The 25674-nt window shown below is 42.2% G+C and overlaps 3 protein-coding genes across 5 annotated transcripts in view; 1 reads left to right on the top strand and 2 right to left on the bottom strand.

Annotated features, from left to right (window-relative positions):
- Window positions 1-1633: 1633 nt before the first annotated feature.
- LOC106804921 (protein BUD31 homolog) lies at window positions 1634-5240 on the bottom strand. Its single transcript, XM_014806326.1, has 4 exons — window positions 5055-5240; window positions 3355-3477; window positions 2822-2988; window positions 1634-2056 (listed from the first exon to the last, which is right to left on the bottom strand). The coding sequence occupies exons 1-4, from the start codon at window positions 5146-5148 to the stop codon at window positions 2006-2008; spliced, it is 435 nt and encodes a 144-aa protein (XP_014661812.1). The 5' UTR covers window positions 5149-5240; the 3' UTR covers window positions 1634-2005.
- Window positions 5241-5425: 185 nt separating this feature from the next.
- Window positions 5426-13400, top strand: LOC106804912 (ubiquitin domain-containing protein UBFD1-like). Of its 3 annotated transcripts, none has more exons than XM_014806314.1 (8): window positions 5426-5454; window positions 7633-7758; window positions 8009-8212; window positions 9394-9537; window positions 10626-10726; window positions 10957-11059; window positions 11310-11392; window positions 11882-13400. In XM_014806314.1, exons 1-8 carry the CDS (start codon window positions 5439-5441, stop codon window positions 11990-11992), a joined length of 888 nt encoding a protein of 295 aa, XP_014661800.1. In that variant the 5' UTR covers window positions 5426-5438; the 3' UTR covers window positions 11993-13400. The 3 variants fall into 3 exon arrangements, with proteins under 3 accessions (XP_014661800.1, XP_014661799.1, XP_014661801.1); XM_014806313.1 differs by having other exon boundaries at window positions 5434-5469; XM_014806315.1 differs by lacking the exon at window positions 9394-9537 and having other exon boundaries at window positions 5434-5469.
- A 2682-nt stretch (window positions 13401-16082) lies between these two features.
- LOC106804895 (protein CLEC16A-like) overlaps window positions 16083-25674 on the bottom strand; it is a 47994-nt gene continuing 38402 nt past the window's right edge. The window contains exons 20-23 of the mRNA XM_014806284.1: window positions 19957-20083; window positions 17263-17402; window positions 16858-16969; window positions 16083-16096 (exon numbers count right to left, since the gene is read on the bottom strand). Coding sequence (XP_014661770.1) covers window positions 16083-16096; window positions 16858-16969; window positions 17263-17402; window positions 19957-20083 — 393 coding nt within the window. The remainder of the gene's footprint in view (window positions 16097-16857; window positions 16970-17262; window positions 17403-19956; window positions 20084-25674) is intronic.

Here is a 25674-nt window from a genome sequence, read left to right as displayed (position 1 = left end):
CGTCAACAGTTGGGCACAAATCTAAACGGCTCGACGTACGGATTCAAAAGTCGGGACGCGGGGGGGTAATCCGAAAACGAGTTGGGATGTCGAAGCTGGGGGTCAAAGGTCAAGAGGTGTAAAAGAAGGGAACATTCCCTCCTTAACTTAAGGTATAGGGAGGAAAAGCAGAATTGTGGCACAAATCTAAATGGCTCGACCTAGGCTCGTGATAGTCGGTGTATAGCAGCATGGTAGGAGAAGCCATCACTGTGCGAAATTGGTGGTCACAGGTCAAAGGTCAATGGGCACAGGGCAGATTTTAAACATTTTCTGAGGACATGGTCTGACGGAGTGATTGGAAAACTTTTTTGTTTCAGCGGTGACCTACCATTTTTATGGCTTTATTGAAAGGACCATAAAATGTACTTTCCGCTGACATGCGAAGAGTAAGTGTCGGATAACCTTTTGACCCTCAAGAGGAGGGTTAAACATGGATTTGTTGACTGTTAACAAAGGATTGAACTGTGTGTGATGGACTGATGAGGCTACAGTTGCACAGTTCAATTGCAAAGAAAATGTTTGTTGAACAAGGTTTACGCTCCTTAAATCATATTATTTTCTAAAGCAGTCTGTATTAGCACACTGTAATGAACCCTGAATGCTCGCGTGGGTAGGCAAAAACATGGGGGCAGCTCATTACGCATGGGGGTGAACTGGCACTATTCTAATCATAATTATTGCCTGCAACCTGCAATGCAGATGTGTTAACTCACAGCTGAGCGAAATTCTCGCCTTGCCTGAATATACTTGGATTTTCAACTCAATGGAGTGAGGTTATCACGCACGAAGGGTGATGCCATCTTTGATTATTGATGACACTTGCACGCGCCATCTTGCGGCAACTGCTTTTGCTATTAGACTCCCCCTTCCAACTCCCCCCACCACCACCACTACGCTCGCGCTCAACGCATATCCATGATAACATGTTAATATAGCGAAGTCATTAAAGTTACACAGCTGTATCTTTATTACTGTACTACCGGTATAGCAAAGCCTAGCTATCATAGATTTTAGATCTGTATTAGTAGTATCCTAGATATATGCTCTGAGCACGAACGCGGTGATGGGAGGGTGCTCTTCATTCGTTTGCCAGTGAGTTTAGCATCAGAACACCTGCGGTCAGGTAAGCGCTGTCGCTCTGCGGCACTTGTTCGGACTACCTACACTTTGTGTGCTAAAAGTAAATATATACGGTCTATGTAACACATACAAGAAGAGTTCTTGCAGATTGTGTGTTAGTGTTGTGTCAGTGTGACCATTCATATATATATATATATATAATGTACTATATAATGATAAGTGCATTTTAAGTGTACAATGTTTGAGAATTGTGTATGGTTTAAATTTTTATACTATGCTTTCGAAAAGTACTATACTAACATCAGCAGTTGACTTCATATATATTAATGTAGTCCGGTATGAACTTTATCTATAAAAAATGATAGCTGTCACTATAAGTATGGCATGGAAAGAAAGATGTCTATTATAAAATATGTAATGACTTTTGTTCGGAATGTATTCTATATTTTTATAATCATGAATTATTTTAATTTGAAATGCCCTGCCACATCAAGAGGTTTATACACAAAGCTTTTTTACACAAATATTTAATTTTAATTTTTAAAAGAATAGTAAACAGTTCATGTATAAGTGCTAGCATGCATGGAATGGTTCGACATAATTTTCATCACTGCATACAGGAGAATCTAATAACTATCCAAACTGGTGATAATAAGACATAGTAGCAATGTGATGATTTGAGGATAAACCTATCTGGTTTAGTTTAAACTGATCGTTACTAATTGTGCTACAGGAGGTTGTACTATACACAAAGTAAATCTATGCAAAAATAATAAAAATAAACGAGAAGTGAACTAGAAAATCCCCATAGTGCTAGCCTTTATAGCGTCCTTATAGAGTCAGTAAGGTTTCTTGGACATGCTCTATCTGTAATCCGGTTGCATCAGCCCGAGCATCCTCTACATCCACAGTGTACACACTCAACTATCCTGCCCTGCAGAAGAAATGACAAGCTGCTGAAGTCAATGGTAGAAATAACCTACCTTTCATACCTGGCATTTTTAAAATGGGTAGCAAGCACATTGGAGCCAGTAAATATAACTTACACAGCACAATATAGTTGTACTAGTCTTATAACCACATGGGGATTCTTATATTGGGGCGATTTTTGTGGGTCTCCAGCACCTGGTTACACAAAGTGGATTTTGTGTGATGAGATGGAGGGGCAGATCATGGTGGGGTTACCAGGGTAGGGTCCAGGGGTTCAGGACCCTATCCTCTGTGACTATAACCCTGAGTTTCCCAGTATGTAGCAAATTTTGCTTGAGGTAAAATAACATCCTTCAAAATAGATATGCCTGCAATCTATTGGATTACAATCATATCTCGAAAAAATCTCTGGTTACATACCACCAACCCCCCTCTGCTCCACACTCACCAGACCTCTTCCCATCATTCAGACTTTATGGATGCGCCCCCTGGTATTAGATTGTGGTAATACGGTTGACTGTTTAAGTGAGAGATGGGAGACTACCTCTGGTATAGAACGTCCACTCCTAATTGAACAAATGCTGAACCAAAAATCGGTACTATTGGTTCTGTCACTGTGATATGGGAAATTGAGACAACCCATCTTCTGCCACCTCTCCTCAATGTGAGACGTCTGTGCAATACAGATTACAATGGAGGTAAGAATATCAAATAATATTATATTGTACCTCTATGATGTTACAAATGGTATTGGTTATCTACTACAAACCTCCTCCAATTTTGCCTTGGGCACCCTGCATATACAGTTGGCAGCAAAGTTAGTGTCACGTGTCTGTATGCAACGCAAGCAACACAGATTCTCATAGCCCTGTTTCTTCCACTTTGCTATTAGGTTTTTGTCAGCAATGCTCTCCTTCAGACAAAACTCGTATAGTTCTGTAAATAGATTTTTCCATATTAAAATGCATTCAAATTATCAAAGACTCAAAGAAACAAAACCTTTTAATTTAATCATGAGAGGCATTAATCAACACGTGTTATTGTAACAATATTAAAATGTTAATAAACAAGCTATTTTTGATGTATAGATGCCTGCATATATGTATGGGAAAAAAACACTGTTTAGTGTACCCGACACAACACGTGTTAGTGTACCCTGAGATCTTGCTAAGATGAATTAAATATGTAACGCACACATAAAAAAGTGGCCTGTCAATATCAGACCTTCATGACATACCCTTTGTTTTGATTTGATGCTAACACACAAATAATTAGTCACAGTAGTTGACGCGCAATATATACCTCTACTAATGGCTTTCCGCTTGTAAAAAAGGTCGAATATGTATCTGGACTTCTGATGGTGAATTTTGAATATGGGCCATAATGCTTCAACCTTCCTCTTTCCTTCATGTGGTTCCGTCTCAGCTAGAAAGTTAAGAAAAATTAGTTTACAAATTGCACTAAACATAACTACTGTTATATAAACACTGGTTTTAACCCAGCACCAGCTGAATTCAGCATTTTATGACCCACACTGTGTAAAACAAAAACCAGCGTGCTTCACGACCCCCCCAAAGAACTAAATTCACTGCGAGAATGGGCAGGGCATAATACTACTGCTACTCTAACTATAGCTCTAGTAGTACTATAGTCCTTCTTCGGCACTTGTCCTGTGGGGGAGTGTAGTGAACAAGGCCTACTACTGCTACTGTAACTACTATTAACTATTGCTACTGCCAGTGCCACTACTGTACAACTACAAGGTAGCCACTACAGTAAAACTCGCGTAAGTCGACATCGTCTAAGTCGTCAATTCGCCTAAGTCGACATGGAAGTCAAAGTCCCGATTCGCTCTCATAGTAAATCCATTGGAATAGCCCCGCCTAAGTCGACATTTATAAGTCTTCATTATGTCCAAGTCGACGCCCTCTGACAGGTCCCATGTAATACAAACAACAGTAATTTCCCATCTCTAAGTCGACATCAGAAATGCCGATTGCGCAGTGTACGGTCTAGGGAATACACAAGCTGGCTGTCGCAGATGGATTGTTTGAATCGCATTGTTCGCTTGGACGCATTGTATTTTTTTTTCTAGTTCTCAACTCCCACACCCCCAGATTCCTCACTGTATACAGTGTATTATATAGTGTATATAGTGTATGCAGCCCAATGCAGGGTGCGAAATTAACGCATCTGGATCGAGTCAAATCTCCCTGATTTACTGTCGGACTCCCTGATTTGAACATATGCAGGAGTCCCTGTGATGCCCTAAAAATTTATTCTGCTATACAGTACTAACTAGTTCGTTCCAGAGCACGGCCTCGCGGAATTACCGTATTTTTTCAGCAAGTGTTCCAAGAAAATTTGGCAGACGTGCACCGCAAATGTCCTGCTACGCAAGGCAGCTAATACAGTGTATACGCGCATTACATACATTGTACAAGTCCACAAAATGACGACTTACACGTAAGTCGTCATCTTCGTAAGTCGACACAAATATGCTGGTCCCAAAAGTGTCGACTTATGCGAGTTTTACTGTACTACTAATATATATCAGTAGCCACAATATACTAGGTATGATGTGTACTAAGGCGAGGTAAGCCTAAGGCATAGGCAGCCAGTACTGCTGGCAGTGGCAGTAATAATAAGATAACTGGTACAGTGCTACAGTGGTCGACTGGGGGTGATACTCCATGAGGAGTGTTCTGAACTTTAATGTCATTAATGGTCATAATAACATACCTATATAATATAAATATTACTATTTTTATTAGTTTGTGGTTTAATGTCATTTATGATTTAGGTTAGGGTTAGGGTTAGGTTTATCAATCATTAATCATTAATGATATCAAAGTTGGGAACACTCCTAATGGAGCGTTAGCCTAGTACTACTACTAGTAGTAGACCATCGCCATCATAATGACATGATGATGATTGATAATCAATGACAATCACAATGACTGAGTAAACCATCTGCATCGTCACACAGCGGATTAACCTACCTTCACGCATTTTCTGATCAAGCTCATCTAAAGTAGGCTCTATAAGTTCCCAACCTTCTGGTGGTGGCTTTCTGCTTCGTCTTACTTTCGGCATATTGTTGGTGTGTAAAGGTTATATGCTATAATCTCTCGCTATTCAAGAAACAGAACAAAACCAAAATACCGACCATTAATGTGCCGCTTATGTTGTCGCTATTTTCAACACAAGCATAAAATGTTGAGAAATTATTTTGAGGCGCCTAGACAAGCTCAGTAAACTGCAACATCATAATCGATGTAACCGCAAATTTTTAATTAATTGTTATTACTAATAAGCGGTTTCCTCCTAGGGTTAATCTTACGTGATAAATACGTATTATAGTTTTGACTGAAGCGACATTAATCATGGCGTCCGTAGATGGTAAGCGAAGTTATTGTGCGTTATTTCAAGTTATCACATTAAACATACTAAACAGGTTATTTGAGATAATTATTATTAGTAATAATACTGATATATATCGTGTTTTACCTATTAAATGTATTCAGAGTTGGCCAATGATCACGCCAGAAGCACCGTTCACTCAGTGTTTATTTTGCAGCGTCACGTCCAAGTTAGCCTCAGGCTTAGGCTTAGGCTTAGCATTAAAGCCATAGTATTGTTTAGTGTGTTCACTAGATACAATAATGTAACCCAAACCCAGGAGGATAGGGTTACAAAGCGTCCGTATGGTTTTGTGCGGAGGAACGCCTGAGTGAATCACTCAGGGCGGTTTGCTGGTGCGTTTTCAGAGACTAGAACTTAGAAGTTGAATTCCAAACTGGGTTTATTCTAAACACGAACCTTTCTCCGCTATCCGGGAACTTACTATGTATCGCAATACTCTGTATTAAAGTTAAACTAATATAACCTGTTACAAAAATTCGAAGTGACGAGCGGCGAATATACTGAGCGCCATTTCTGTTGACCTGTGACGTACGCATTCCCAATGCGCATAGCGATCGGCAAACGCAGCGCCCTCCGATTGGTCGGTGAATCTGCTCTTCAAACCGAAGTACGTCACAGGTCAACAGAAATGGCGCTCAGTATATTCGCCGCTCGTCACTTCGAATTTTTGTAACAGGTTATATACTACAGGTTATCTCTAAATCATCGATATCGGCGAGAATTCGCCCTTGCCCTTGGTAGTCAAAATTTTACGGTAAATGTTGTTCTATGGAAAGCCATCCCCTTTAAAAGTCATTTTCAAACATTTCAAGTACACAATTTTAAATCAATTTAAAACATTTCAAATTAATTAATAAAAATACAAATTACTTTATATTGTTCAAGAAATTTAAATTCAAAATTTAAAATCAATTCACAGAATAACAAATCAATTTATTAACTTGCAAATTAATTCAAAACTTTCCAAAATAATTGCCTGATATACAAATTCCTTCACATCATTGTAGAAATTTATTTTCTAAACGTACAATTTATTTTCTAAACGTACAATTTATTTTCTAAACAACAAACAAATTTACTAACTTGCAATTTAATTGAGAACATGTTACATAAACTCACAAATGTTCCAATCTTGCTTCATCACCCTAACAATTGAAATTATAAGTTTTAAATTAATTTACAGAATAACGAATCAGTTCACTAAGTTTGAAATTAATTTATTACTTTTAACATTAATCACCAGAAATGCGAATCTAACTGTTGGTTTCAGACTTATTAGGTAACAAACGACAAATGTATAGCTTAAATTACAAATTAATCATACAGCTTTCAAAACATATATAAATGTTTACAATCAAAGAGCTCATTTAACAATCAATTTATGCAACTTCCAATCTATTCAAGACTTCTGAAATCACTTACTAACGTTTACAATTTTCCGCCCACTTTGTTGTTTCCGGTCCGTGTGCAAAACTATTCAGAAAACTTCGAATCAATTCATAGGACTTGCAATCTATTCACTACACTTTCCGAACCAGCCAACTACAAACCAAACTCCAAATCAATTCATTCTAAAAGTGCCCGGATGCTTCAGCTTGGATGGATACGCTATAGTATTGGACCCTGCGGGAAAGATGTACGTGTTTGTTTACAGCTGTACACTACTCTGCTACAGTGTACGAGGGTTCAGCGTGACGTTACGTCCAGGTCACGTGTGTAAACATAGCTCTGCTGGTTGGCAAAAGCGTACGCCGGCACAGGCACTTGGAACGTCTCAATAAATAAAAATAATGGTAAATAAATACGAAATGTATTTACTACCAAAGTCTTAATGTTTTTCTACTCTATTTCGCCTATAATCACCTATAAATGCCGGTCAAATGCTTATCTGCAACACACAATTAAGTACACCGCACGCCCGCCCTGTGCTGCGTGCACAAACAACATGAATAAGAGAGCGTAGCCAAATGTTCACATGTTTAAATTATCACCCTTGCTATTTGGTACAAGACAGTTTACCTAAAGAAATCTGGTAAATTGCTACAGATTTTCTATGGAACAAACAATTCCTGCATGTATCGTCAAGGTTTTGACAATGATATATCGGTGTATTTGAATCGTCCCACCCATAATTTCATGTGGATTTACTGGTAGGTACAGATGCTGATGTGAAAACAGCTGGAGACGAGTTGATATTTGAAACGGGTGAATCTGAAGCTACTACGGATAGTGTCACTCAACAGCAATCAGATGTTGGCAATGATACAGATATGGTAACAGGTAAGCAGAGTAGTTCGGAGCACTAGGACTCCGTTTTTACCCAACTACTTAACTTCTGGCTGGCATATACTAATTCTATGTGTCTGATAAATATGCATTACATGCATACATGTTTTGAAATACACTTAAAAATATATCATAAAGTCTTATAATGCTGATTAAAAAGAATATAATTTCGACATAGTTTGGGATAAATATATTAGTTTAGTCGTTTGTTATCTTTTATTATATGCTCCTTACCTCTGTTAAGAGTGTCCAGGTACTAGTGCTATCACGGAATCGGGTGATATGCAGGAAGATGTAGCGAACAAGGAGATGGTGGATTTTAAAGTTGTGTTTAACAAGCAGAGGTTAGATGTTAGCTTTCCTGTGGATGACAAAGTCAGCTCTCTTAAAGCACATATTCACAAAATCACAGGAGTGACACCTGCGATGCAAAAGCTCATGTTCAAAGGTAAGTTGATAACCAGAGATAATGAAAGTATATAAGCTCAATATCTCAAACGTAATCCCATTGTCCATCAGTATATAGTTATTTTCATTAGTATTTTTGGTTGTATAACGTTTATTAAACTTAGTAGTATGCAGGGTTTCTTCTACATAGGAGGCACTGCGGCGCACCGCCGTTGGCAATTTTAACAACGCCGTTGTGAAAATGTTCCTGTATTTACTCGCCGTTGTCAAAATAGTGTCAATCCAAAAATAAATAGATCCTCACCACGTGCTTCTAACTATATATACATGGAAAATCGTAATGAAATTCACAGCAACGTTTCTTTTTGCGTGCCGGCACACTCGTGTGTCATTCCCGATTGCAGCTTTTTGCTCGATTCCGGGAAAGTTTTGCTGTCGCTCCCTCATACCAGTGGCGCCCACCCCTACATATACAGCAATAAGCATGCCCACGCGACTGTAACACTCAGTGCATCCCCCCCCCCTCGTACTTCAATCAATGCCGCCCCAGCCAGCAAGCACGTGCATAGCCACAGACGTGGGTAACAGGGGTGTCACGGGCTGCTTTTTTTCGTTTTTTTTTTTTTTGCGTGAATGCGTGAGAATGCATAGGGCATGCGGGAGTGCGGGAGAATGGCTCCAGGTGCGTGAGTCTCCCGCGAAATGCGTGAGACTTGGTAGGTCTGCTAACAGAGTAAGATTTAAACTAAAAGATGAAATTTTATTTTCGCGGTGCCTCAAATGCAGTTTAAGACATTCAAATTTTTAAAATGTTGCTGGGGGAAACCCCCAGAACCCCCCTCTACCTCTCTCCCCCGCACCTGCCTGCAGAATCCACATTCGTGCCTACTGCACGCCTTTGAGTCCATCATGCGCATTTTTTCCCCAAACTGGCCATTACCTCCGTTGTCTAATTTTCCCTCAGAAGAAACCCTGGTATGTTTCTATTACTTACTCAACAGAAAACTTAGATTCAAAGATAGTTAATTTGTTTAATTCCTATATATTTTGCAATTGAATTATTACAAATTTCGAAACTTCATGCATTGAGAAATTTCATTTGGTACACATTTTAGTGTGAACATTTGTACCATTGAAAGGTTTACCAGAGAAGATGCATGGATTTTATCCATTGCAAATAAATCAATGCATCATCAATTCAAATCTTAATTTTCATTTAAGGCCTAATGCAAGATGAGAAGACATTGCGTGAGCTTAACGTGTCAACTGGCGCCAAGCTAATGTTGGTTGGTTCCAAGCTGAATGATGTGATTGCTGTTAGCAGCGTTAACCCAGAGAAGATTCGAGCGGAGGACAAGGCGCAAGGTACCACACAGCAACATGAAGAGCATTCACTCAAGTCAAATGCACTTTCTTACCATGCAGATAATACGTACATGAAAATACATTATGTAAATCCTGACGTTGCTTTGTGAATAGAGGCAGCAGGATGATACAAATTTTTTTCTCCCTCACTTGCCCGTCGGGCCCACAAAATTTGGTTGCCCACAAGCTCAAAGCACTTGCTCACAATTTTTAAAGGGAAACATTGTCAAAATGATAAATTGCATAAAATATACAAAATAAACCACATTATGAGAGGTCTGTATGATTTAAATAACAAGTTTTAAAAGGTTTATTAACAAGCTACTTCCAGGCTTGTCACAGGTTTATAAAGTAGTAGGCTAAACTACCAAAGTAGATGGCTGTCTGCTGCCGCAGGTAGCAGCCGGGCAGCGCAGCTGCTAGGGTGGTTGGTTCGGGAGGGATGGCCCCCCTCGTCCAGATTAAGGGGGTCCAGGGGTCCTCCCCCAGAAATTAAAAAAAATACACCTCTTAGATTTAATTTCCTGCACTCTGACTCTGAGTCAGCATTATTGAACAATCTTCATCACAAAAATATCACTTCTGAGTTGAGTATTTTTATCTTTGGGGTCACCAGAAACAAACTTCAAATTGCTGAGGATTGAACTGCTCAGTCTCTGTCACTGTATTTGTGCAAGTACAATGCTAAGGCAACGTAATACATGGTAACATACATACATGGCTCTAAACAATTGCCCCCCCCCCCGTTCATCAATCAATGCCGCCCTAGCCAGCACGTATACACAGCGACGCTGTGCTGGTTCTTGCTGCACGCTGTCGGCCTGTCGCGGGCTGCTTTTTTCGGCGACCTTTAATAATAATACCGTAAGAATGTCATGCGATAGCACCCTGGCTCAAAGGATGTTAGGAATATTAAGTGTAACTATCGTTATGGATAGACATTCACTAAAAAACACTTGCTTGCCCGATCGGGCAAGTGCAATTTCAAGCTACTTTCCCGGCAGCGAATTTTGGTTGCCCTGGGCAAGCGGGTTTGTCGTGCCCTGAGAGGCAATGTTGTGGACCATGTCGCCTTTGCTTGTTTTCAGAATCTGTGAAAAAGGAGCCTGTTTCTAGACAGAAAATGCATAAAAAAGTAATTGATAGAGGAATACCTGAAGATTGCATGGCTGGAGTAAAATCAGTAAAGGTACAGTACAAAATGCTAATAGAATTATAAATTCATGGGATCTATAAAAGTCCTATCAATAAGACCAGAAAGTTATTTAGCATTTCAGACATGTTGCTGTTTGTTTACACTGTTTTTGTTGTCATAATTGAAAAGGTATACATTATTCGCAAATATAATAAACAGGTGAGGTCAACTTTAGAATAGCAGTGAAAATTAAACACAGTTTATGTCGGCTTTCTTGGCATTAGGAGAGACTCCCACCAGTACCTGTTCATGGCTTCAATAAGAATGGCAGCAAAGTGAGGCTTACATTCAAACTGGAGTCTGATCAGCTGTGGATAGGAACGAAAGGTAAGATTCGCGTAGAAGAATCTGGTATCTCTGAAAATATTTTTTTCGTTTTTTCTGAAGAACTTTTGTTGTCTTGAGTTTTATTCGCGAATTACAACCCAGGAGTGAATAAAAATAAATAAATTTAATAACTAAAGAAAACTTTTTAAATGTGAAAAGAATGTGAATAAAATCAAATTTGTTTTTTTCACTCAAGCTATTACATAGTGTTGAGTGAACTGAAAATATGTGACCATTATTCATTGCACAGAACGAACAGATAAGATTCCAATGGCATCCATCAAGAATATCGTGAGTGAAGCCATAGAGAAACATGAGCAGTATCATATTGTGGTATGTGTGGTTTAGCTTGAATTACTGATACATAGTGTGCGTATGCTTGTCTTGCTTGTACCTGCATCTGTATGGATCATTGTAGAGTGGTAGTATTGGTACCTGTGTTACCTGTCACCTCCATAGAGCAGACATCAGAATGTGTTTCCCTTGAGTGGCAGTTCTACAGTGAAACCAACTCTATAGAAAGGGTATCTGTCCATAAAAGGACACTACTGGTGTTTCCCTCAAGTAGCAGCCATACAATGAAACCTGATCATGCTATATGGTTGACCAGGTTTTACAAAATACATTTGCAGGTTTCACTTTTAGGGTAATTTTCACTATTCAAAAATTGTATGTATACACAAATAAATAAATATATAGATAAATAAATAAATAAATAAATAAATATATAGATATATAAGTTTTCACCATAAAATGTGAGCATCATCATCTGAGTTTGTCATTGACTTCAGAAACTGTGACAATGTATGTCTGACATTGCAGGGAATTCAGCTGGGCCCAACGGAAGCCTCACGATACTGGATTTATTGGTTCCCTGCTCAATACGTGGATGCACTGAAGGACACAGTCATGGGAAAGTGGCAGTTCTTCTGACGTTTGTATCAGTGCAGATGTGCGTGGCAGAAGCTTCACAACTCTAATGCTGTATTGAGTTGTAGCTGCGCACGTGTGTGCATGTGTGCCAGTCTAGGGAAGCGAAGTTGTGAACTCGTGGAAAGATGTGCATACTTTAGAGATAACAAATTGCTAGTGTTTCAACAATGTAGGTCACATCCCTTGCTTGTCTTCTCAAATATGTCACCTTTTCTCTCAGGCATCGCTTTCAGGAATCCAGGGACACAAATTATTTCAATTTTGTCACTGCTGGATTGCTACAGTACAACTCCTTTTCGTACCTACATTTCTCCTGCGTACAGTGTTGATATCGTATGTGTCCCTTATTGGAATACTGTGCAACAGACTAGATCTGTAATATTGTCATCGTTTAGAAGTCGAGGCTTAGTTGTTGCAGGTTAAGGAATTTGTGATAACGAAGGTTTGTGCTGAGTAAATCCTGGTAGCCGTCTTGTCAGGGCGTGGTGTGAGCTAGTGAATTCAGAGTGTATGCATGTAACCCATGTGAATATGTTATTTTTGTGTTCGAAAATATGAATTGTACTTTGTAAATATTGTTCAAAACATGCATCTGCATGCGTGTAAGTGTATATGTGTTTGCGTCCGTGTGTGCATCCGCGCGTGTAGGCGTGTGTACGTGTGAACATGTATGTGTGCAGTCTTAGTGTTAAAACCCAGTGATTTATGAATGCTTCATCACCGATGTTTCGGAAAACTAGAGCTTGTAGTGTGTCTGTAAATCTGTCAACATGAATATTATGCAGTGGAAATGGTTAAGGAATCTATATGCCTTCTTCGTTTACTAGTTTTGACATAAACAGATAGTCATCATATCAATATGCATACTACACATTACAGTGGTGTAATGGATTTCGAAGCAGCTTGATTAATTTGTCAGTTTGTACTAATCACATTCATGAAGAAGTACGCACAAAAACATAGATGCTTGATTAAAAATTCTTATTTGTTAAGCATAACCGATGCTCCTGCTGATTATAATGCTGACAGGTAGTATGCAGATATAATGTGTATTCATATGCACCTATATGAATAAGCTGGGTGAAACAAGCGTGCGCACCGCACCGGTGTAATATATCGAGTCCGGAGCGTGGAATGGTGGTGGATTACTGAACACCACGATTCGCTATACATGATTTCAGAATGTAGAACCTTGTTCCGTGCGTTATTCACGTAGCAGATACATATATATCAATGTACCTGTCAATATGGCAGATACTTTGTTGATCGCATAGCCGCTGGTTGGTGCAGACAGTACGCATTGCGTTTTTAGTCCCTTATTTATTTAAAGCCATATCCACTTATACAATACTGTGCAAAAAGCTTGAAATGTTATATTTGCTATTAAAATGCATTTTTCAATAACGTATTTACCAGTCGTGTCTCTCTTATATGTATTTTGCTTACGTTTTGCTTTGTTTGCTTAAGTGTTTCTGAAACTGACATTACTATGAAAGAGACTAATTTTATACTGGCAGTGAAATAGATAAAACCTATTCAACGTATTATTAAATCATTTTCACGTTTATTTCACAGAGCTATATTGTGCTGATAAACTGAAAATGAACGGCGAACACTAAAAAACACAATATGCCATTAACTGTGTACTAACAATGCATTTTGACACACTTCTCCATCATATATGCTTAATCATTTGCAGGAAATAAGGAACATGAAATAGTAAATTACTTCACGTAGTTCAATAATTGCCATCATTCAGAGTACTGGTCATCTATAGATGATGTTACACATTTGTGCTCCATGAATGCTGTTGCATCGCGTTTTCAATCATTTTACAACAACGACGTCATCCTTAATTGATTGAAAAATAGCAATGTCATGGTTGAGAAATGATTCCAGACGTGTGTGACGTGCGGGACGTGCGCGACGTTGTGTATAGATGGCTACTTCTCTGAACATGCCGCGTGATGGCAATTGTGGAACAACAGTTTTATCATACCTGTTGATATTGTGTTAGGGCTTCTACACAGAAAATTTGTAATATTTAATCTGTACGAGAATCTACATGACAAATGTAACTAGTAACCAATACTTTAGTCAAATGCCATGTATATAGACTGCGTAGCTTTTTATTGTGGCTGATCTATTACAAAATGCCGAAATGCAGAACAAGTACCATACTAATCTAATTGATCAGAGACTGCTGGTTAATGTTCACCTTCCCACTACTAGAAACAACACATTCTTGCACACATACATGCACATACACACCCTGCCTGACACATATACATATGTATGTGCGCACGGACTGACAATTAACCAGTACCAAACTGTAGACGCACTTCCGAATATACACCCACACAAACTCTAAGCTACGTTCCAGACACACGCACATACATACAGATACACAGGCACACATATGCATGTTTACATATGTACGCACACGCATACATATACACATAAATGCACACTCAAACAGATACACATTTGCGCACAAATTCATACACAATACTAGACGTAAACTAGTATAGTCAAGTCATGCTACCTACGATATATATTAACATACCCCCCCCCCATATTGGCATATATGTACATTCACATGTTATATATTAACTAACTTCATCGACATAAATCGCATGCATTTTCAAAAGTCTGTTCAGAACTCAAGTCCTCAAGCTTAATCCTTATTACGTGCTTATACGAATGTTAAATTTAATGGCATGACTTTACTTGCATGTCCTGGATGGGAGATGGTCACCACCACCCCAATGTTACACCATCGATTATGAAATTTTGATTTGTCAATATTTTATGCCATTAATACGAGCCATAATTACACTCTATGGTCATAACATTACAGCCATAAAAATTAAATGTATGCAGTATTTTCGGAAATACTCAAAAATCGTCTGGCCATATGAATGTTGTCCTCTTTACATAATTGTGAAATTACCGGCAAAGACCTGGTTATCTGGTTTTACATGAATGCAAGTATATATCGCAGCAGATGTTTAATTTGTATTTAGTCATTTAGGTCTCCGGCACTCACACAACAATACATGAGATTGACATCGAGGTTGCAATATACCTACATACACATATATAAGTGTGCGTGTGTACGTGCGTGCGTGTGTCCATGTGGCAAGACAGACATGTAACAGATGATCAGAGCTGTTGCCAGGTAACTCATAACAAGATAACATTTTTTTCCGAGAGAGAAGATGACGTACACAGACCTCGTTGGTTTGACTAGTCACCTCCTCAATCACAGATATACTTCGATGCTAATGTAAGATTTAATGGCCGCGCGAGTAGCGGGGAACACCGCACCCGTTGCCATGCCGATGCAGACGACTGCTGCGATCACAAGTAAACGACACCGCACCCGTTGCCATGCCGATGCAGACGACTGCTGCGATCACAAGAGAACGACACCGCACCCGTTGCCATGCCGACGCAGACGACTGCTGCGATCACAAGTGAACGACACCGCACCCGTTGCCATGCCGACGCAGACGACTGCTGCGATCACAAGTGAACGACACCGCACCCGTTGCCATGCCGACGCAGACGACTGCTGCGCTCACAAGTGAACGACACCGCACCCGTTGCCATGCCGACGCAGACGACTGCTGCGATCAAAGTGTTCGGGACGACTACCGGGAACTTTTTGGCAGGTGAGGCTGCTCCTCGAGCGTTGGGATTGTCGGTGTCTTCGTGCTTGAACTGCGTGCGTGTCACCATCTGCGGCGGCTTTGTGAATCTCACGCATAACATCGGCCACGCCCTCTGCGGCTGCTGGTCATGCTTCAAAAGGTCGCATGTGGCTTGTTGGTTGTCTGCCGTCCTCGCTAACGAAGGTCTCCGTCGTCCGTCTCTTCGATCGACGGTCGGTCACAGGTGGCGTATGTGTTGGTTGTTTCGCGGTGGGAGAATCTTAGTGAGATTCGTTTAGGGTCTTCGACGGAGGTCCGTCGCAAGTGACACTGTGCGCACTTTGCGGGTGTTTAGCGACTTTGGCTCCGTGCCAGAATGTTCGGCTCGCGGATTCTTTCTTGCGCGGTTTTGCCTTGGCCTCGGAGGGCTGGGTTCATTCCGGCGGTCCTGTGATAAACGCATAATAGCATCTAAGAATACAGCGATAAATAGATTCTCTCAGTGGACACGTCTTTTCTTCTCAGGCCCTTCCGTAACTAATATGTGTTTTTAGACTCCGCAGTGCTTGCCTGGTTCGTTTTATTGCCACAGATAATGTAGTTTAGTATTTATCGAAAATCAATCATTGATAAATAATAGTGAGCTTATTAACCACATAAAAAATTTTCTCATTTGTGCTGTTAATATCTTATCAAATTACACTAACGGTGTGATTCAATATTCATCTATTCTTTTATTAACCATTAAATTAGGTTTTGTAACTTCACTCCGGGTCATAGCCGTCATGACTTGGATTGGTGTAAGATTCTTTGGATCGGATCGTGTTATAGGTGTTAATGGTTAGTCATAATTAATGTTAGTCATACATTGCTGTTGTAGGTTCAAGATGGCGTTAAGCACGCCGGCCTCGACTCACTGCGCACCGACGTGGTCTAGAACTGTGGAGGAGTGTGCCAGATGGGGCTGCCGTTGCCGAATGTGCTGTTGCCGAAACAGTAGGGGGGCTTTGCAGAGGGACGTCAGAGCGGCGATGGCGGGGTGCTGGCGAGAGAGAGTGTCTGCGCGGATGGCGCCTCGTCTTGAGTGAGTGGTGGCCGGAGTGGCTCGCGCTGCGGCGAGCGTAACTCTGGTGTGTGCCGCCGATTCTTGGAGAAGTCTTCGGCGCGGATCATCTCGTGCGGCGGCTTCGGGGGGAGGTCGCGGCGAGCCTTCGCGCGAGCGCGGCGCTTTTCTCCTCCCCTCGCTGGGCGACGGTGCGAGTGGCGCGCCGGACGGGTTCTTGTCGAGCGACTGCCTGCCTGTCGAGTAAACGACGCGCACCTGCCACGTACACCATTGCACACATGAGGAGATTCGCGACTGGTTAGTTGGGTCTACGACACCAGGTGCAAGGTACTCGAGCAGGGACCGACGAGCGCGATAGATAGAGATATAGATATAGATGTTGTTACACGATGCTTATGCATAGTAGCGTGGTCGCAATCAAGTTGGTGGTGAAATGGTGTTTTTAGGATCGGTAGGTATGATTGGTGGAATGGTTAGGTTGCGGGGTTAAGCTTGACAGAATAGTGCTATCGGACACATTGCGAGTGAGCTAAGCCCTTCTTTCTTACCTCTTCTTTGCTGGTCCCCAGTCCATGAGGAACGGCGCAAAGATCTGATGCAATGGGTCTGCGAGGGTGGGGATGACCCATGACCTGTGGTTGGGCGGTGGGGGTCGCGTGGGTAGGCGGCTGAGTAGGCTGTTCAGAAGTCACAGATGTTACCAACCAGCCCATACATCTCACACCTTTTATGCAAAATGTTATTCATTTGAAATTATGAGTATAAAATGAGATAAATTACTTTGTTAAGTTTCCTAAAATGCACATTGTCTTGACAGCATGTTTGTTCTGACATTAAAGATGCGCAGGCGACAGCAGACTAACTGAGTTTACTGTAGCGGGGTTTCTCTGCTAATATGGCAACGAATCACGTAGCGACTCCGCCATATAATCCAGCATATATATCGTGGATACTACTAATTAAGATATACAGATCTATGATAGTAGCTTTTTGCTATACCGGTAGTACGCAGTAATAGATACAGCTGTGTAATCTATGCTTCGCTTAATAAACATGTTATCATGGATATTTTGGTCGAGCGCGGCGTAGTTGGTTGGTGTGTTGGAGATGGTGGCGGGAGGGGGCGCTATAGCAAAGCCAGTTGCCGCGGATGGGAGTGCAAGTGTATCAAAATCAAGATGCTCACCCTTGTTGTGGTGATAACTACTCATGAGTGCTGAAATCCAAGTATTCCAGGGCAGAGCGGATTTCGCTCAGCTGTGAGTTAAATCTGCATTGCAGGTTGCCAGGCAATAATTATGATTAGAATAGTGCCAGTTCACCCCCATGCACGCGTAATGGGCAGGCTTTCCAGCGGCCCTAAAATTCCTAAAAATTCCTAAAATTTTGAGCTCGCCCTAAAATTCCTAAAAAAACTTTTAAAATGTATGCAATTCCTAAAAAAAGGCTAAAATTTTATTCAAATTCCTATAAAAAAAAATTCACAGATATGTTTGGAGTTTTTGGTGATGAGATGATGAACTTTTGGTTTGTAATTATGTCTAATGCAGGGTCTCCAACCATTCCTCATTCTGCGGAATCATTACGATTTCTAGGCTTAATTTCCGCATTCTGCAGCGGCAAGGTTATATTCCTCATTTCAGTTGCACTGTACAAAATTTGCACTGATTGGTCGCATTGTTTGCTTGGACACATTGTTTTTTTCAGGCATTTTGTATCTGGCATGTCTACGGTAAATGGAATAGCCTAGTCAGACAGGCGCTGTCCGCAAGGTGTCACGTAGTTTGTCTGCTAATCAGACAAGGTTGTAGGGTTGAGTCTAGGGTTGAGATTGTGTTATCAGACATGAGAATATGGCCCACAGTATGCCTCAGATTGCAGGAAAATGGCTTAAATATTTCAAAATTTTCTGGGGGGGCATGTCAGACCCCCCTATCACTGGCATGCCTACGGCACGCGGGCCTGCCTGCGGCAGCCAAGGTACATTTCGCCCCCCCTGTCCATCAATTTCGGAATACGCCACTAGTTACTGATCACCGCGGGAACATTCTGCATTTTGAGTTCACAGGGTTGGAGACCCTGCTAATGGATGTTTTCTAGTTATCTTTATACAGAGTAAGTATTGTGACTCTCAGTCCACCAGTAATTCCTAAGCTTCAGTGTCTGATTATACGACCCTGTTCCTGGCTGGATGTACAAGACATGCCTAATTTGCATGAAACTTGATGATGTACAGTCGTATCGAGGACTTGGAGGATAGGAATAGCTGGTAGACTGGACACATACCACATAAAACTGTATCTGTAAGTTAATACGTTGATGTTTATGAAAGGTAAGTGACTTATTTTATCCCTAAAATGTTTCGATTCATCCCTAAAAATTCCTAAAATAGCCCTAAAAAAACCTGAATTTCTCCCTAAAATTAGCCCTAAAATGTTGTCAAGGACTGCTGGAAAGCCTGAATGGGCTGCCCCCATGTTTTTGCCTACCCACGCGAGCATACAGACTGCTCTAGAAAATAATATGATTTAAGGAGCGTAAACCTTGTTCAACAAACATTTGCCTGTGCAATTGAACTGTGCAACTGTAGCCTCACATCCACAATAGCAAAAGCAGTTCTGTCCTTTGTTAACAGTCAACAAATCCATGTTTAACCCTCCTCTTGAGGGTCAAAAGGTTATCCGACCTATCCTCTTCGCATGTCAGCGGAAAGTACATTTTATGGTCCTTTCAATAAAGCCATAAAAATGGTAGGTCACCGCTGAAACAAAAAAGTTTTTCAATCGCTCCGTCAGACCATGTCCTCAGAAAATGTCTAAAATCATCCCTGTGCCCCATTGACCAATGACCTGTGACCTCCAATTTCGGCACAGTGATGGCTTTTCCTACCATGATGCTATCCACCAACTATCACGAGCCTAGGTCGAGCCGTCTAGATTTGTGCCGCAATTCTGCATTTCCTCCCTATACCTTAAGTTAAGGATGGAATGTTCCCCCTTCTTTTAGACCTCTTGACCTTTGACCCCCAGCTTCGACATCCCAACTCGTTTTCGGATTACCCCCCTACGTCCCGACTTTCAAATCCGTACGTCGAGCCGTTTAGATTTGTGCCCAACTGTTGATGCACGGACGCACGCACATGCGATTCTACAAGCTGCATCTGACTATGTCAGATGAGCTAAAAATTAAGTGGTTTCCAATGGGTTACTTATGTTAACTGATGTTCATTATACAACACTCACCAGACTGTTGTAAAGACCGCCTGCTGCGGGAAGTTCCTGCATGTGAGGCCTGGTTGTAGGAATGCGCTTGCTTTGCGTCAGGTAGCTCAAGCAGCCTGGCTATGCACTGCATCTTACACATCCGAGCCTGGAAATATAGTAGGGGAGGGGGTAGGTATAGTTGGTAGTAGGGGAGCCCTAATTATAGTAACACACTTAACATCCCGTGCATAGCATCTGTACCACAACTAATGTAGGAACATTTAAATAGGGAAGCGCGTGTGTAGTATACAGATTGAATGCACATAGAATTTTGGACAAAACATTGGCAACCGAAGAGCAAGTGTGTGGGACAACGAAAACAACTTTAAACATGACAAAAACAAGAAAGAAGCTATATCCTCACTTCACATGCTTCACTTGCTTGCCACATTGCCACTCGTACATCACAAGTATTCTTTTTACTGGTTAAGGATACATTCAGGGTGGGTAGGTGATATTCGGTCGAAATTTCAATACTCATTTTATTTGATAGATGGCGCCCATGGGCAGCTATGTAAATGTAGATATTATGTATGTAGCCTCCCAAACAGTTCAAAATCCCTATATACGCTTACGTGGCATATGCAAACCCTGGAACGCGCTTTAAATAGTGACGTCATGAGCGCGCGCATCCTATATACAGCGTGCCACCAAATCAGAAACGCTGTACCAGCTACGCGCGTTTGTGTACATCAGGCCGTTGCGATTTGATGTATCATGCAATGAGAAACCTTTTGAGATTTGAGCGTTCATGTCGCCTCCGATGATGACCATTGAGTGTAGCGGAATGTCTTCAACTGCGTTGCTTAGTTTTGAATAGAAGTCATTAACGACATCATCTGGCATGCTGTTGTGCGGTGAGTAACAGGCAAGTTATTACTGTTTTGGGATTCCCCTTAAACGTGGCAGAGACGATTCGCTCATCTAACTTCTTAACTGAGAGAAGCAAAGATAGCAGTTTCGAATCTATAGACATGCCCACCCTACGAATGGAGGCACCACAGTCATTTCGAACGGCAGATGCAGTGAAGAGAGTTACCTGGCCAAGATCGTGAGCAACTATTTCCGGATCGGAGTCAGAATGTACAAAACGATGTTCTTGGAAGCAGGTTACAGATATAGAATAGTCATTCATGAGTTTGTTGAGCTCAGCGTGAGAAGATGCGGAGCGTAGAGTTCTACAGTTGAGTGTAGCCATTTTATAAGACTGGTTAGGTCTGGAGAGGCCAATCTTCTGTCGTTGACGATCGGAGCTCAGCCGCTCCGGAGAGTTTAGGTCTGGCTCGTCATTAGCTGCAGGAACAGCATTACTTGACCGCGTGATTGGCCGATTAACAAGGGCTTTAACCTTGGTGCTGTAATTAAACTTCATCATGCTTTTTTTCTATTGGCTGAGTACGTATGCGGCTCGCCTTGTTCAAGTTGTTGTTTTCGTTCATACTATGAACAATTTATGACTAAAAGTTTAGATCCCAACTCGTTGCTGTTTCTGAGAAATAAGAAAAAAAAGCCTATTTTTATATCAATTCAAAATTTTTGCCGTCACGTAATTAGCGATGAGGTTTTTTTGATTATTTTCATCGAGAGCGTAGAGGGACATCTCTTTTATGAAATAGATATGAGTTTGATTGAAATTGATGAGCAGTTATGTTGCAATGCTCTTTACAGAGGTACCTGTCAGTAACCCTGACTGTATCCTTAATAAAATGTGTAATACCTCTATTCCACACAGACCACGAATCCTAAGAATCGCCACGAATTGATAAATTTTAGGATTCGTGAGGATTCGTGGTATTTTGCAAACTTCTTGTTCAAATCGTGACGCTCTACGATTCTGTTACGATACAGGTACGATAGAGTTACGAATATTCGTGGGATTCAGCTCGAATCGCTCAAATATTGTCCAGAATTCACTACGATTTACAAGAATCGATTACGAATACTGCACGAACGTTAGGAATCAGTTACGAATCAGTTAAGAATATGCCAAATGCATCTACGAATCAGGTACGATTAAAATTGAATTCGTGACTATTCTTGACATTCGTGGTGTGAAGATGGACGTTACGAGATAGATAATAATGCCTATCAGCCTTCTACAAATGCGGCTAGCGACAGGGCGTCATCCCTATGTTACGCATGCGCGATTAGGGTTAGGGTTAGGGGTTAGGGTTAGGGTTAGGGTTAGGGTTAGGGTTAGGGTTAGGGTTAGGGTTAGGGTTAGGGTAAAATGTAAAATTCATGTTTATCAAATGTACTTGTACATGGTTTTAGTTCCATAACTCGCCGCTAGGGTGAATCGCGCATCCGTAACATAGGGATGACGCCCTGTCGCTAGCCGCATGTGCCTTCTACGTGACTTGGTAAAAATGTTGACATGTAGCGGTTAGGGCCTGGAAGGCCGGCAGTTTTAGAGCATTTGTAGTTAGGTGGTGACCTCTGGTGTGGAAATTAAAGTGTAAACGTATGAAGTTTTGGGCGCAACACTGCAGAGTGCTGACCTCTGGTGTAGGCGCACAGAGTTTTTAGAGGCAATGTAGCCAGTGGCGCCCCTATGACGAAGTCACTTTGCGCGACCATATAAATACCAGAGCGCGCCCCGAAATGATCAGTTCTTGGTTTTAGTTGTGACACGTGCACGTGTAGCTATTCTAGTAGTGACGACTTGACGACAGACATACCAATACGTATGAATGCGATGAACGTTGACGTGTAGCTTTTAGCAGTGTTCAGCTTGCAGACTTTATGCACTTTTGTATGTGTGCATATATAAGTAGAGTGTGTGAATATATAATGAAGTGTCCATACATAAAATAAACCTCTAGTGTGTTAACACCAGCTTCGGACTTTTGCTCTGTACACTGACTCTCCAAGTAGCTGTTCAGTTAGCACGAAACAAACCGACGGGTTACGAACAACACACCGCAAGGAACAATAGTCAACGCAAGGCTTAGAACTCTAACGCTCACTCCATACGTTTGGAGCGGCGACATCAAGAACCACACTTGACTATACGACACGCGCACTATTTCAAATGCGCAATACATTATACCTGCAAGAGATTTATAAAACGAATCTTACCACAACATGTAAGTGATGTTACTACAAAAACGGTAAGCAACGCAAGCGCGAGTTGAGACATCATGCCAAACGTTCAGCTTACCTTAATCCGGCCCTTGGTTGACGCAGACGACTGCTGCGATCACAAGTGTTCGACCGCACCGGGAACTTTTTGCGGTGAGGCTGCCTCCTCGAGCGTTGGATTGTCGTCGTCTGTGCTGAACTGCTGCGTCACCATCTGCGCGAGCTTTGTGATCTCGCCATCAACATCGGCCACGCCCTCTGCTGGCTGCTGGTCACTGCTCTCAAACAGGTCGCTGCTGGCTGTTCGCTTGTCTGCCGTCACCTCGGTAAACGAAGTCTCCGTCGTCCCGTCATCTTCGCTCGACGAGTCGGTCACCAGGTGGCGTATGTGTTGCGTGTTCGCCGGTGGGAGAATCTTAGTGGATATCTTTAGGTCTTCGACGGAGTCCGTCAGTGACACTGGCGCCACCTTTGCGGGTGTTAGCGACTTTGGCTCGGTGCCAGAATGTTCACGGCTCCGCGACTTCTTCTCCTTGCGCTGTTTTGCCTTGGCCTCGGAGGAGCATGGTCTCACTCCGGAGTCCTGTGATAAACGACCATGAATCGCATCATTCAAGAAACAACATAACATATCTCAGTGACACGTCTTTTCTTCTACAGCCCTTTGATAACTAAAATGTGATTATATAGACGTGCTGCCTGTTGTTTTATCTGCCACCAACAATAATGCTAGTAGATATTTATCGAAAATCAACATCAAATATAATAAAACTAATAGTAGCTTATTAAACCAAAATTAAAAAATTTCACATTTGCTGCTGTCTGATTATCCTATCAAAATTACACTAACTGTGATTCAATATTCATCTTTTTTTTTATTAAAACAATTAAACTAGGATTGTGTAACATTTACTCCAGTACAAGCCGTCATGCAATTTAGGATTTGGTGTGATTCTTTGGATCGGATACCAGTGTTAATAAGTTGTTAAATGGTTAGTCAATAAAATACTGTTAGTCATAACAATGCTGTTAGTAGAATTTCCAAAGATGGCGGCTTACACGCACGCGGCCTCGCCTCACCTGCCGCACCAGACGTGGTCTAGAACCGTGTGAGGAGTGTGCCAGAGGGCTGCCGTGAATGCTGTGCGCCAACAGTAGGGGGCGCTGCAGAGGGCCGCTCAGGCGGCGCACATGCGGGCTGGCGGAGGAGGTGCGTCGCGCGGTGGCGCCCTCGTCCGAGCTGGAGTGGTGGCGCGGCCGCGGCTCGCGCTGCGCGGACGCGTCGCTCTTGTGCCGCCGCTTCTTGGAGAAGTCCTCGAGCGGGATCATCTCGTCGGCGGGGTCGGGGGGAGGTCGCGGCGAGCCCTCGCGCGAGCGCGGCGGCTTCTTCTCCTCCCGCTCGCTGGCGACAGTGGCCGAGTGGCGCGCCGACGGCTTCTGTGAGCGCTGCCTCGCCTGTCGAGTTAAACGACGCACACGCCACCGTACACCAGCAACCCACATGCAGAGATTCGCGACTGGTTAGTCTAGTCTACCGACACCAGGTGCAAGGATACGAGCGGCGCCGACGAGCACCGTCGAATGCGCTTGTTGATGTTGTTACACGAGGCTAGTGCACTCCACGTACGTGGTCCGAAAATTGGTGGTGAAATGGTGTCTTTTAGGATCGGATTAGGTTATGATTGGGTGGAATGTTAAGGTGAGGTTTAAAGCCTGCAGAATACGTGCTATCGACACATTCGAGAGACGCCTAAGCCCCTTCCCCTTCCTTACCTCCTTCTTTCTGGTCCCAGTGCCAAGTGAGGAACGGCGCACACGGTCATGGTCCACATGGTCTGCTGAGGGCTGGGGATGACCAGACACCTGTGGCCTGGGCGGTGGGGGTCGCGTGGGAGGCGGCTGAGTAGGCTGTCCAGAAGCTACAATGTACCAACCACCCCACCTTACATCTCACAACCTTTATCAAATGCTTATTACAATTTAGACATTAATAGTAATAAAATAGAGATAACATTAACTTTGCCTTAATGTTTCCTAAACATGCACACATAGTCTGCCAGCCAATGCTGTTCTGAAACATTAACAAGTGCCGCAGAGCGACAGCGCTCAACTGACGTGTACTGTAGCCGGGTATTCTTCTGATAAACTCACTGGCAACCGAATCAAGTGCGCCCTCCCGCCACCGCTTTCGCGCTCAGAGCATATATATCTAGGATACTACTAATACAGATCTAAAATCTATGATAGCTAGGCTTTGCTATACCGGTAGTACAGTAATAAAGATACAGCTGTGTAACTTTAATGACTTCGCTATATTAACATGTGCGAGCGTAGTGGTGGTGGTGGGGGAGAGTGGGGGGAGGGGGCTCTAATAGCAAAAGCAGTTGCCGCGAGATGGCGCGTGCAAGTGTCATCAATAATCAAAGATGGCATCACCCTTCGTGCGTGATAACCTCACTCCATTGAGTTGCTGAAATCCAAGTATATTCAGGCAGGCGAGAATTTCGCTCAGCTGTGAGTTAAGCTCAGTTAACACATCTGCATTGCAGGTTGCCAGGCAATAATTATGATTAGAATAGTGCCAGTTCACATGCGTAATGGGCTGCCCCCATG

The sequence above is a fragment of the Priapulus caudatus genome, unplaced genomic scaffold, assembly GCF_000485595.1.
Source record: "Priapulus caudatus unplaced genomic scaffold, Priapulus_caudatus-5.0.1 Scaffold92, whole genome shotgun sequence".
NCBI lineage: Eukaryota > Metazoa > Priapulida > Priapulimorpha > Priapulimorphida > Priapulidae > Priapulus > Priapulus caudatus.
The sequence above is the reverse complement of the archived record's forward strand: the minus strand, read 5'-3'. Positions and strand labels throughout refer to the sequence as shown.